The sequence below is a fragment of the Stegostoma tigrinum genome, chromosome 12, assembly GCF_030684315.1.
Source record: "Stegostoma tigrinum isolate sSteTig4 chromosome 12, sSteTig4.hap1, whole genome shotgun sequence".
NCBI classification, from domain to species: Eukaryota; Metazoa; Chordata; class Chondrichthyes; order Orectolobiformes; family Stegostomatidae; genus Stegostoma; species Stegostoma tigrinum.
The window spans coordinates 32,967,916-32,981,708 of NC_081365.1; the positions used below are offsets into that span (position 1 = coordinate 32,967,916).

General features: G+C 42.2%; 1 protein-coding gene across 3 annotated transcripts in view; it reads right to left on the reverse strand.

The window, feature by feature from the left end:
• Nucleotides 1–13,793, reverse strand: part of LOC125457270 (suppressor of tumorigenicity 14 protein-like) — a 132,729-nt gene that overhangs the window by 107,851 nt on the left and 11,085 nt on the right. For all 3 annotated transcript variants that reach the window (XM_048541259.2, XM_059650271.1, XM_048541260.2), the window contains one exon: nt 2,665–2,792. In XM_048541259.2, the coding sequence (XP_048397216.1) occupies nt 2,665–2,792 (128 nt within the window). The remainder of the gene's footprint in view (nt 1–2,664; nt 2,793–13,793) is intronic.

A 13,793-nucleotide genomic window follows, 5' to 3' on the forward strand; every position in this document is an offset into this window, starting at 1 on the left:
GAGGTGCAGTTGTTTATTGCGAACCGAGCGGAGGTGTTCTGCAAAGCAGTCCCCAAGCCTCCGCTTGGTTTCCCCAATGTAGAGGCAGCCACATCGGGTACAGTAGATGCAGTATACCACATTGGCAGATGTGCAGGTGAACCTCTGCTTAATGTGGAAGGTCGTCTTGGGGCCTGGAATAGGGGTGAGGGAGGAGGTGTGGGGGCAAGTGTAGCATTTCCTGCGGTTGCAGGGGAAGGTGCCAGGTGTGGTGGGGTTGGAGGGAAGTGTGGAGCAAACAAGGGAGTCACGGAGAGAGTGGTCTCTCCGGAAAGCAGACAGGGGTGGGGATGGAAAAATGTCTTGGGTGGTGGGGTCGGATTGTAGATGGCAGAAGTGTCGGAGGATGATGCGTTGTATCCGGAGGTTGGTGGGGTGGTGTGTGAGAACGAGGGGGATCCTCTTTGGGTGGTTGTGGCAGGGGCGGGGTGTGAGGGATGTGTTGCGGAAAATGCGGGAAACATATTCACTGGAGTTTAGACGAATGAGGGAAAATGTCGTGCAAATTTATAAAATTCTAACTGGACGAGATAGGGCAAACACAGGAAAGATGTCCCCGAGCACTGAGAATGCACAGCCAGAGGTCACAGTCTGAAAGGTGCAGGGTAGGTCATATAGGACTGAGAGAAGGAAAATGTTCTTCACCCAGGGAATGTGAACCTGTGAAATTCTCTGCCACAGAAAACAGCTGAGGTCAAAATAGTGACTATTTTCAAGAAGAAGTTAGATAGAGTTCTCAGTGCAAAATGAATCAAAGGATCTGGGGATAAAGGGGGACAGGGTACTGAGTTGGATGATCAATCATTATCTTATTTTATGGCAGAGCAGGTTTGAAGGGAGGGACAGCTGTCCTATTCTACTTCTATTTTCTATGTTTCTATTTGGTCTATCGGTGATTAAGGGTGCAATTTCCTCTCCCTGGAGGTGAAAAAACAGGAGGCAGGAGCAGAAATAATGGAGTGTGTTGGCCCTAGGGACAGACGCATTCACTTCTTGCCATCTCATTAATTATGTTCCGAGTGAAAAAGTCCATGAGTGAGTTTCTCAATCCACCACTAATTAAGGCTCTTAAGTGGTCAATTAATGGCCACTTAAGGATCCAATTGTAATGTCCTCTATCACTTGAATTCCTGAATGGGTAAGCAGGGTCAACTTGCCTGTTGTACATTCTGAGCAGCACATCCAGCTGCCCCAATTTGGGGGGAGCTGCAGGCATAGATGGGGAGGGCATCAAAATGTGCCTCTGAAAACCACCCATAAACTTATATCTGAGCCACCTCTTCCCACATATAAACCATACTTATCATCTTGACGCTGGATCTATCTGTATCCAGGCCTCAGGTTCATCAAAAAACTCGCTTATGCTCTGCTTGTTAGCTCTTAATGAACTGACCTGGCAGACAAGATGGCAAGTTTTCTTGGCACTGCAGTTGGTTATATTGGACACCAGCAAACATGCTCGCTCCTACACTTATAAAAATAATGGAGAAATTCTGCCCCAAGTTACTTTATTCTTGCTAAGAAGAAATATATCACTAACACATTTATCAAGAATTAGTTATCTCTTTTTCTATATCATGAAATATTTTCACTAACAGGAGACCGTTAATGTGGCGAATAAAATGTAGCAGAATTTATTTAGGATTTTTAATATTATGGTTTATCCTAGAAGAATACAAATCTTAGATCTATAAGTACAAATTATGTTGAGGACAAATTGAGTTTTCACAATCATTAACATTGGTTTTAAAATTCTTTGCACTTGAAACTGACTTTGATCACAACACCAGCCATGCAAACAGGTCAAAATAATGAAAAAAATAAAAACCAAAAGAACTGTGGATGCTGTAATTCAAACAAAAACAGAACTGAGTAAGGGTCACTTGATTCAAAACATTAACTCGGATTTCTTTCCACAGATGCTGCCAGACCTGCTGAGCTTTTCCAGCAACTTCTGTTTTTATTTCAAAATAATGAGCATGCTGATAGCGCCTATTTTGACTGCTCAAGGATGCTTTTCAAATTAAACTTATTTTTAAATGCAAAGGCACACACATACATTTTAAATACCAAAAATATTTAACTTAAATGAAACAAATTGTTGCACAGCAATGAAACTGGTAAACTGTTTGGTCGTTTTATTTAAATTAATTATCAGTGATTTAATTTCAGGTAATTTGCAAGTATTGGACTAGGTTCATCGTAAGACGTTCATTTTATGCTCAATGTCATTTTCAATTCTATTATAAAATTGCATCAGTTGCAAATCCCAAATATATCAAATAATATTTTTGTTGATACATGATTCCATGATTTTATACATGGAACAAAAACCATAACATTCTGTTCTGCATTCTGTTGGTGCTGTCTCAGGGATGACTTGGCATGTGCTACGATGGAAATAAATTTATATGGGAAGATGAACTTTTAACTTCACTCCAGGAAATAACCACAATTTCAAATACAATTTTCAACCAGACTGCCAATAATACCGAAGCAGAACTTCTTCCTGTTATGTATTCTAATAATTTTGCATGTCTCCTTTGTAGCCAAGTAAGTTCTAGTTTGCGAATTGTTCTATGAATGAAAAACTGTACAAACAACAAATAAAAGTATGTTACTTACTGGTTCCTCAACCTGATTGGCTAAGTGAATGAACTCAGGGGATCTGCTGTCTGTTAATGCAGGACTGAAGATGGCATTTACAAGGTGAACTGAACCACTGAAGTAAACTCTGCCATTTGGTATCTCACCTGTTAGAGTTGATAGAATATAAAAAGTTAGCCAAAACTATTACAGTGCTCAGAAGTCATTAATGAGTGAAAATCTTTACTCTCGATAAACTGGATGAGAAATACTATCACTATGGCTCTACTGCAAGTAACACATTTATTTGTCAAATCCTCATGAATATGAAAGTAGAGCTTTAAGAGGTAAAATAAAAAGTGATAAGAATTTTTTTAAAAAGCATTCTAACAACAATTAAATTTCTCTAACACCTTTGCATGAATTAAAGATCACAAAGTACTTCACAGGAGCATTACTGAATAAAAATGACACGGAGCCTGATAATACATCAGGATCAATCACCAAAATCTGATCTTAAAGGTAGGTTTTATGGAGCTTGTAAAATGAGGATGGGAACAAGAGCAATCTTTTATTCATTCAAGCGATGTGGTATCAGCGGCTGGGCCAGCATTTATTGACCATCCACAATTGCTGTCGAAGAGTTGGTCCTGAGTTGCTTTCTTGAATCACTGCAGTCGATTTTCTGTTAGACCTACAATGCTTTTAGGAAGGCAGCACCAGGCATTAGGATCTTGATACCTGCTGATCTAATTTCTGAGCAAATAAAACCAGAGGTGCTCAAGAAGATGGAATTGGATAAGGGTAGATAATGTGCAGGGCTCCAAGAATGACAACTTTACAGATTTAGACAGAGAAAGTATGTGGAGTGACGTGAAAACGAGGATTAGGAATTTAAAACAGAGGCATTGCCAGACTGGGACATAATGTAGTTCAGTAATTGGAATGACAAAGCGTGAACAAGACGTCGTGCATGTTAGCACATGGTCAGTTTTGGATGACCTTAAGTTTGTGGATGATAGAACATGGGAGGCTTGGCAGCAGTACATTGGAGTAGTCAAGCCTTGGCAAGGTTAACAACCTTGTCACATGTCAACTGCAGTGCTTTTGCTAACATTCTTATCTTGAACACATAAGAACTGATGGCCCAGTGGTATTATCAGTGGACTGTTAATCCAGACACTCAGCTAATGTTCTGGGGACCTGGGTTCAAAACCTGCCATGGCAGATGGTGGAATGTGAATTCAGTAAAAAGTCTAGAATTAAGAATTTAATGATAACCATGAATTTATTAGGGGTTGTGAAGACCCAGTGGTATTTCTGCTTAACTGTTAATCCATAGACCCAGGTAATGTTCTGGGGTCCCAGGTTTGAATTCTGCCATGGCAGACGGTAGAATTTGAATTAAACAAACATCTGGAATTAATAGTCTAATGTTGACAATGAATCCATTGCCAATTGTTAGAAAAACCCATCTAATTCACTAATGTCCTTTAGGGAAGGAAACCGCCATCCTTACATGGTCTGGCCTACATGTGACTCCAGACCCACAGCAATGTGATTGACTCTTAACTCTCAATCAGGGATGGGCAATAAATGCTGCCTAGCCAGAGACACCCTCATCCCATGAAGGAATGAAAAAAGTAAGAAGGCTGTAAATTTGAATTCACAGCATGTTGTGAGCACAATCAATAAAGGCAATACTAAGGGAGTTCTTGACAACAAAGTGTGGATGGACCTGGATGAACACAGCAGGCCAAGCAGCATCTCAGGAGCACAAAAACTGATGTTTCGGGTCTAGACCCTTCATCAGAAAAGGGGGATGGGGAGAGGATTCTGAAATAAATAGGGAGGGAGGGGGAGGCGGTCTGAAGATGGATAGAGGAGAAGATAGGTGGAATGGAGAGTATGGGTGGGAAGGTAGGAAGGGGATAGGTTAGTCCAGGGAGGACAGACAGGTCAAGGGGGCGGGATGAGATTAGTAGGTGGGAAATGGAGGTGCGGCTTGAGGTGGGAGGACGGGATAGGTGAGAGGAAGAACAGGTTAGGCAGGCTGGGACGAGCTGGGCTGGTTATGGGATGGGGGGAGGGGAGATTTTGAAGCTGGTGGAATCCACATTGATACCATTGGGCTGCAGGGTTCCCAAGCGGAATATGAGTTGTTTTTCCTACAACCACAGTTGGCATCATTATGGCACTGCAGAAGGCCCAGGATGGACATGTCATCTAAGGAATGGGAGGGGGAATTGAAATGGTTCGCGACTGGGAGGTGCAGTTGTTTACTGCGAACCAAGCGGAGGTGTTCTGCAAAGCAGTCCCCAAGCCTCCGCTTGGTTTCCCCAATGTAGAGGATGCCACAACGGTTACAGTGGATACAGTATACCACATTGGCAGATGGGCAGGTGAACATCTACTTGATGTGGACAGTTCTGCCATTTACTATACATTTCTGTCCTGTATTAGACCTTCCAAAATGCACGTGCCTCAAATAAATTTCATTGCCATTTTTCCACCAAAGTCTCCAGCCTAATGATATCCTGTTGAATATTCTGGCTATTCTCCTCACTATCCGCTGCTTTCCCAAACTTTGTCTTGTCTGCAGACTTACTAATCAGACCACCGACACTCTCTCCCATATCACTTATATAGATTGCAAAAAGCAGCAGTCCTAGCATTGACCCCTGTGGAACACAACTGGTCACAGATCTCCAATTACGAAAATACCCTTCCACTGCTGATCTCTGGCTTCTATCATAAAGCCAGGTCTGTATCCATACTACCAGCTCACTGCAGATCCCACACGATTTCACCTTTTGGGTCAGCCTGCCATGAGGCACCTCGTCAAAGGGCTGGCTAAAGTTTGTATGGACAACATCCACCAGCATGACTGCATCAATTGTCTTTGTCACTTTCTTGAAAAATTCAATCAAGTTTGTGAGACACGACCTCCTCCACACAAAGCCAAGTTGCCTATCACTATTAAGTCTAAATGTGAGTAAATCGTGGTCCAAAGAATCTTTTCCAATAATTTGTCCACCAGTGAAATAAGGCTCATGGGCCTGAAATCCCTATTGCCCTTCTTAAACAAAGGAACAACACTGGCTATTCTCCAGGCCTCTGAGGTCTAGCCTGTGACTAAAGAAGATACAATGATTTCACATAAGGTTTTAGAAATTCCCCCCTCACCTCCCTCAGTATTCCGGGATAGATCCATCAGATCCCGTGAACTTGTCTACTGTACTTTTTTTTGGAACAGCCAATACCTTCTCCTTTTTTTATATTGTCATGCCCTAGAATATCAACACACCCCTCCCAAGACTCACCAAACACCATGTCCTTCTCCTTTGTGAATACTGAAACAAAGTATTTGTCAAAGATCTCACCCACATCCTCTGGCTCCATAAATCAATTTCCTCTTTTGTCATTAAGTGGACCAACCCTTTCCTTAGCTATCCTCCTGCTCTTTATATACATATAAAAAGCCTTGTGATTTTCCTTAATCCTGTTGCCAAGGTCATTTTGTGGCCCCTTTGAGACCTCCTAAACTCTGGTTTCTTTCCTGCCTTTATATTCCCCGGGGGGTTGTCTGTCTTCAGTTTCCTGCATCATTTTTACGTTTTCTTGTTCTTTCTGACTATGCTCACAATTTCATTTGTCAGCTCAGGTTCCCAAATCTTGCCATCCTGATCTTCCATTTTCACAGGAACACACTGATCTTGATGTCTGATTGTGTGGCCTTTGAAAGATTCCCACATGACAGATGTGGATTTACCCTCAAACAGCCACCCCACCAACTCCCCATCCACATTCCCCAGTTCCTGCCTAATATTGTTGTAATTAGCTTTCCCTCAATTTGGTACTTTCACCCAAGGACAACTCTTCTCCTTATCCATAAATAACTTAAAACTTCAGAAATTATGGTCACTTGTTCCGGAAACCTCCCCCATTGAAATTTCAATCACCTTGTCAGCTCATTCCCCAATATTGGGTCTAGTGTGGCCCCTTCCTATTTGGACTATATATACTTTCCTTCAACAAACCATCCTTGATGCACCTGACAAATTCTGCTCACCCAAAGCCCCTGGTACAAAGGGGGTCCCAATCAATATATGGAAAGTTAAAAGTTTCCATCACAATGACTCTGCTGTTTTCAAATCATTGTGTTTTTGCAAATAAATTTGTAAACTTTTTTTCAGTTAAATTATCTGGTATTGCAGAAAGGTTGTCAGTCTTCATTTTGCTTGTATGTGACAAAATTCTGCAATGCATGCAACATGTCGATTAATTTCCCTACATTCTGAAATCTGAGGTATTTTTGCAACATGGACAAGAAGCAGCACGGATCTTGCAGCTGCTCCTGGGATTGCAGGCTTAGTTAAAGATTTACTAATGAACAAAGGTAGGAACATAGAACATAGAACATTACAGCACAGTACAGGCCCTTCGGCCCTCGATGTTGTGCCGACCTGTCATACCGATCTCAAGCCCATCTAACCTACACTATTCCATGTACGTCCATATGCTTGTCCAATGACAACTTAAATGTACCTAAAGTTGGTGAATCTACTACCGTTGCAGGCAAAGCGTTCCATTCCCTTACTACTCTCTGAGTAAAAAAACTACGTCTGACATCTGTCCTATATCTTTCACCCCTCAATTTAAAGCTATGCCTCCTCGTGCTCGCCGTCACCATCCTAGGGCTTATACATTTAATGGTAGGGCCTTGGGTAGAGTTGTAGAACAGAGGGAGCTAGGGCTGCAGGTACATAATTCTTTAAAGTTTCCGTCACATTTAGAGAGAATGGTTAAAAAGGCATATGGCATGCTTGCCTTCACTGCTCGGTCCTTTGAATATAAGAGTTGGGAAGCTATGTTAAGGTTGTACGGGACATTGGTGAGGCCTCTTCTGGAATACTGTGTCCAGTTCTAGCCACCCAGTTACAGGAAGGATATCATCAAGCTGGAGAGGGTTCAGAAGAGATTTACCAGGATGCTGCCGGGTATTGTAGGTTTGAGTTATAAGGAAAGGGTGGATAGGCTGGGACTTTTATCACAAGTTGAGAGGCGACCTGAAAGAAGTTTATAAAATAATAAGAGGTACAGGTAGAGTTGGTGGTAGCTGTCTTCTGCCTAGGGTGAGGAATTTTAAGATTAGGGGATACATTTTTAAATGAGAGGAGAGAGATTTAAAAAAGACATAAGAGGCAAATTTTTTTACACAGAGAGTGGTTCGCATGCAGAATGTACTTCCTGATGAAGTATTGGATGCGGTAAAATTACAACATTTAAAAGACATTTGGATAAGTATATGAATAGGAAAATTTGGAAGGATATGGGCCAGGAGCAGGCAGGTGGGGCAATTTTAGTTTGGGATTATGTTTGGCATGGCTAGTTGGACCAGAGGATCTGTTTCCATGCTGTATGACTCTGACTCGATTCTATTATTTCTCATAAATTTGAAACAACGGACTACAGCCCACAATTTCTTAAACCGTAGAAATTTAACAGAAACACGGAATAGAGTAAGTTGGGCCTGTACTCATTAGGGTTGTGAAGAATGAGAGGCATTCTAATCAAAACATACACAACTTTTAGGGGATTTGATAGTTTGGATGCGGAGAGGTTGTTTCAACTTCCAGGACCAACAAGTATAAATCTCAGAATAAGAGGTTGCCCTTTTGAGACACAGATAAAGAGTAATTCCTTCTCTCAGAGGATAATAAATTGGTGGAATTATTTACCAAAGAGGGCTGCAGAGATCAAGTCCTTAGGTATATTCAAGGTTGGAAACAGATGGATTTTTAATCAGTGAGGGGCTCAAGAATTCTGAATCAAGGCAGGGAGGTGGAATTGAGGATTTAAAGAATCTGGTGAAATTGAATATTCATAAGCAACAGAGCCGGATGAAATGGATCTAAGAATGGAAACTAAGCTAATAAGGAAACTTTACAAGGATGCTTACAAGATTGGAAAATAACCAGTGTTTCAATTTTTAGGAAAATGCTTAAAAAGTACCATCCTCAGAAGATTAGCTGCACGGCAATGTTGTGTAATTTGTACAAAAAAGAAACAATTCATATATCACAACAAAAGACACCTGGTGGCCAAAAACGTGGGATAATGCAAAGAAGATGTAAAGGTATTATTAGTAGTGATTATATGGTTGCTTTTGTATGAATTTTGAGAAGTAGAATGGTCATTGATGATTGCACAATGTTAAACACCATTTGCACTCGTTAGATACCGAAACAGTCTATGTCTAAATGCAGCAAGACATGGACAATATATGAGCTTGGATTCACAGGTGACAAGTAATGATCATCTCCAACAAGTGAGAATTTAACCATCAGCCCTTGACATTCATTGACACTTCCATCACTGAATCACACTGTCAGCATCCTGGAGATTACCACTGCCCAGAAACTGAACTGGTCTAGCCATATAAATATAGTGGCTACAACAACAAGGCAGAGGCTTGGAATTCCGCAGTCAGTAACTCACCTCCTGACTCCCCAAAACCCATTCAACGTTTAGAAGGCACAAGGCAAGAATACTCCCCACTTGCCTGGATGAATTCACCTCCAGAAACAAGTAAGTTTTTTGCCATCCAGGACTTTATCACTTCCAGTTCACAAACATTCACTCTCTCAAACGCCGATACACAGCAGCAGCAGCACATCTACAAGGGACACTGTAGAAATTCACCTCAGCTGCTCAGGCAGAATCTTCCAAACCCACAATCACTACCACCTCAAAGGACAAGGGCAGCAGTTATACAGGAACACCACCACCAGAAAGTTCCCCTCCAAACCACTCACTGTCCTTACATGGAAACATATTACCATTCTTTCAAAGTTGCTGGGTTAAAATCCTGGAACTCTCTTCCTCACACATTGTGTTTTTACCGACACCAAATGTACCGCAATCATTCAAGAAGACAGCTCACAACCAACTTCTTGAGTGCAACTACAGATTGCCAATAAATTCTGTCCCAGCCTGCAATGCCCACATCCCAAGACTGAACAAAAAGAACATGACTTTCAGAACCTACTTGCGAGGCAAGTCATAATGAACTTGAAGCCTGATTGAAATCTATAGAGATAACCTTGATTAACTGGGCCAGTGGGCTAAGAAATGGCAGATGGAGCTTCATTTCATAAAACAAGGTGTTGCGTCTTGATTGGTCAAACCAGGACAGAACTTACACAGTCAATGGTAAGGCCCCAGGTAGCGTTACAGAACAAAGTGATCTAGGAGTATGGGTTTATAGCTTCTTGAAAGTCGAGCCACAGGTAGACAGGGTAATGAAGGTGGCTTTCGGCAAGCATGCTTTCATCAGTCACAGCACTGAGTATAGGAGATGGTTCATCTTGTCGCACCTGTACAAGACATTGGCGAGGCCACATTTGGAGTACTGTGTGCAGTTCTGATCACCCTACGATAGACAGGATATTAATTAGAAAGACTGCAGGAAATATTTACTAGGATGCTAACTGGACTGGGAGGTTTGAGTTACAAGGAGGGGTTGAATATGTTTTTTCCACAGAGCATTGGAGACTGAAGAGTGACCTTACCGAGGTCGATAAAATCATGAGAGGCACGGATGCGGTAGATATCCAGCAGCCTAACCCCATGGTAGCAGAGTCTATAACTAGAGGACACAGGTTTAAGGGGATAGGAAGAGATCCAAAAGGGTCCAGAGGTGCATTTTTTTTACACAGAGGGTGTTGAGTGTCTGGAATGGGCTGCCAGAGGAAGTGGTAGAAGCGAGCACAATTTCATAATTTAAGAAACATTTAGACAGATACATGGATGGGATAGGTATAGAGGGTGTATGGACCAAATGCAGGGAAATGGGACTAGTTCAATTGTGAAAACTAGACAGCATGGGTAAGTTGGGCCGAAGGGCCTGTTGCCATGCCATAGACCTCTATGACTCCTATACAATATACTGACGTTTGTTCAAATGAATAGGCTATTTGATACCAAGATGGAATTCAGTTATCTAGACAAAGAATTCCCATTATTATCATTTTGCTATATTATGTTGCTCTATTGCTGGACTGGCATATCAAGATGTTTTTCTATCTTCTGTACAGAGTGTTGCCACATCCTACGCAGCTCTAAATCTGCTGCTGTATTCTGCCAGCTAGTATTCCTTCAATCCTCCCAATTTAATGACGCGCCCTACAAACTGATCCTGCAACTCACCACCTTCCTCCCCCACGTATCTTCTGCAGCTGATCGGATCAAACATCATAACAAACTGAAGAGCTATGACTAAGACAGAACAGCAGACTGGCTTGTCACACTCTTTCATTGTAGCTTTGAGACAAGCTGCAAATTTGCCTCAGCTATTCAGTTAGCTCAGGTGTTTTACTGCTCAGGTTTCTATTAATTGATTGGGCTATTCATTCTGAAGTACCCACTACATTCAAGTTTTAATCTCCTGTTTTTACTGCTCAAGTTTGCAAAAACTGATCTGGATTTTCTTTCTGGAGAAATGAAATCCTGATGTGAACAATGAAGAATTGTGATTAGGAAAGATATCTGGATTCTTAGTACCAGAAGGCTGTCGCACCACTTAGGATAGTGTCTTCTGACTTGGTAAGTGTTCGGAGTGTGTGACTGTCAATGAAGCAGGTAAAGTGAACAGGATGGGAGTTCAGAACTGTCAGCCTCTGCAATTGTCCGACAGGTTTAAAGTTTCTCAGCTTGTTTGGATGAGAATGCGGGCTGCGGGGTCAATGTGCAAACTGACTGTAGCACTGTGGTACAGGAAGCCTTACAGGAAGTTGGGGTGAAGACAGGTGCAGGAAGACATGTTGTTGTATTAGGTGACATTATAGTGAGGGGAATTGACATCATTCTTTGCAGCAAAGATGAGTGCGCAGTGTTATCTGCCCAGTGCTAAACAGAGGCACAGCTGTTTAATTCTCAGACAAGCACTTTCCAAACCCACGTACACTTCCTTCCAAAAGGACAAGGGAGGCAGATACATGGGAACACCGTCACCTGCAAGTTCCCTTTCAAGCCACTCACTGTCCTGGCTTGGAAATATATCGCTGTTCCTTCACTGTTGCTGGGTCAAAATCCTGGAATTTTCCCCCTGTGGCACTGTGGGTCAACCGACAGCAGGTGGACTGCAGCAGTTCAAGAAGGCAGCTCACCACCACCTTCTCCAAAGCAGCGAGGGACAGGCAGCCAGTGATGCCCAAGTGCCGTGAATGAATTAAAAGCTCTGCTCAGGGCAGGTAAGGTACTTGTCATGGGAAAGAGGTGAACCAGTCTTCTAAGACATTCAGCACTTCCTGTTATAGAGGCACACAGCATGGAAACAGACCTTCCAGTCCAACTAAACCACATGGACCATGTTCCCAAATTAAACTAGTCCCTCCTGCCTGTGTTTGGCCCACATCCCTCCAAACCTTTCCCATTCATGTACTTACCCAAATTTTTTTTTAATGTTGCAACTGTACGTGCATCGACCACTTCCTATGGCAGTTTATTCCCCACACTAATCGCTCTCGGTGTAAAAAAAAGTTGCTCATGTCCTTTTAAAATTGGTCACCTCTCACCTTAAAAATGTCTCCTAGTTTTGAACTCACCTGCCCGAATTAAAAGACTTTTACTATTCACCGTATCAATGTCCCTCATGATGTTATAAATCTTTATGAAATTCCTTCAACCTCCGACACTCCATTGAAGAAAGTCCCGGCTTATCCAACCTACTCTTACAACTCAAACCCTCCGTTCCCATTCTGGTAAATCTTTTCTGAACCCTCTCCAATTTAATAATATCCTTCCTACAATAAGATGAAATAGATACATCGCTTTGGATACTGTTGAGGAGAATGGCCTCACAGGGGAAAGCAGCAACAGTCAAATTTATTGCAACACAGTTTGGTCTGCTACACAGGGTAAGAGTAATAAGTGAAGGAATGCAATTGTAACAGAGGAAATGGAAGAGACAGGCATTTCTGAAGCTGCAAACGAAACTCCAGAATGGTATGTTGCCTCCCTGGTGCTCGGGTCAAGAGAATCTAGGACATTCTGGAGGGCATGGTGAAAGTCAGCGTTATATGTTGGTACAATGACATAGTAAATAAATAAATAAGTTGGAAAGTAGGAGCTCAAACATAGTGATCGCAGGATTACTACCACTGCCATGTGCAAGTCAAAGTATAAATAGCAGGATGTATTAGCTGAATACGTGGCTGAAGAGATGGTGTGAGGGCAAGGATTTCTAGTGCTTTGGAACCAGTTACAGTCACAGAGTCAAAAAGGCATACAGCACAGAAACAGGCCCTTCAGCCCAACTTGTCTATACCAATCACATTTCCTAAACTGAACAAATCCCATTTGCCTGCATTTAGCACATATCCCCCTAAACCTTACCTGTCCATGTACCTGTCCAAATGTTTTTTAAATGTTGTAATTGTCCTTATCTCTACCACTGCCGCTAGCAGTTCATTCCATATACCCACTATACTTTTTGGGAAAAAGTTGCCCCTCAGGTCCCTTTTAAATCTTTCTGCTCTCACTTTAAACCTACACCCCCTAGTTCTGGACTCCCCTATCCTGAGAAAAAGGCCCTGGCTATTCACCTTATCTTTGCCCCCATGTTTTTATAAGTCTCTAAAAGGTCAGACCTGAGCCTCCCACACACCAGGGGAAGAATTCCCAGCCTATCCTGCCCCTCCTTATAGCTCACACCTTTCGGTCTCAGTAACACACAGACTAATTCCTGGGATATCAGGATTGATGTATGAAGAGAGGGTGGATTGGCTAGGATTTTATTCACTGGAGTTCAGAAGAATGAGGGGGCTCTCATCGATACCTATAAAATTCGAACAGAGCCAGGCAGGTGAGATGCAGGAAGAGGGGGCCTAGAACCAGTCTAAAGATACAGGTAAACCATTTAGGACAGAGATGAGGAGAAATTTCTTCAGCCCACAAGCAGTGAGCCTCTGGCAATCAGGAAGCAATCAAGGCCAGAATATTTATTTCAAGCAGGAGTTGTACGTAGCAAATGATCTACTCATGCTCCTATTCTTTTCTCAATGCTTCTAAGAGCTCATAATGCAGAAAATGGGCCTTGAGATATTGCTGCATCATCAGTGCCTTCCTTAAAAATGTTTTCCTGTTTTACATATTGGTCCTCTCTG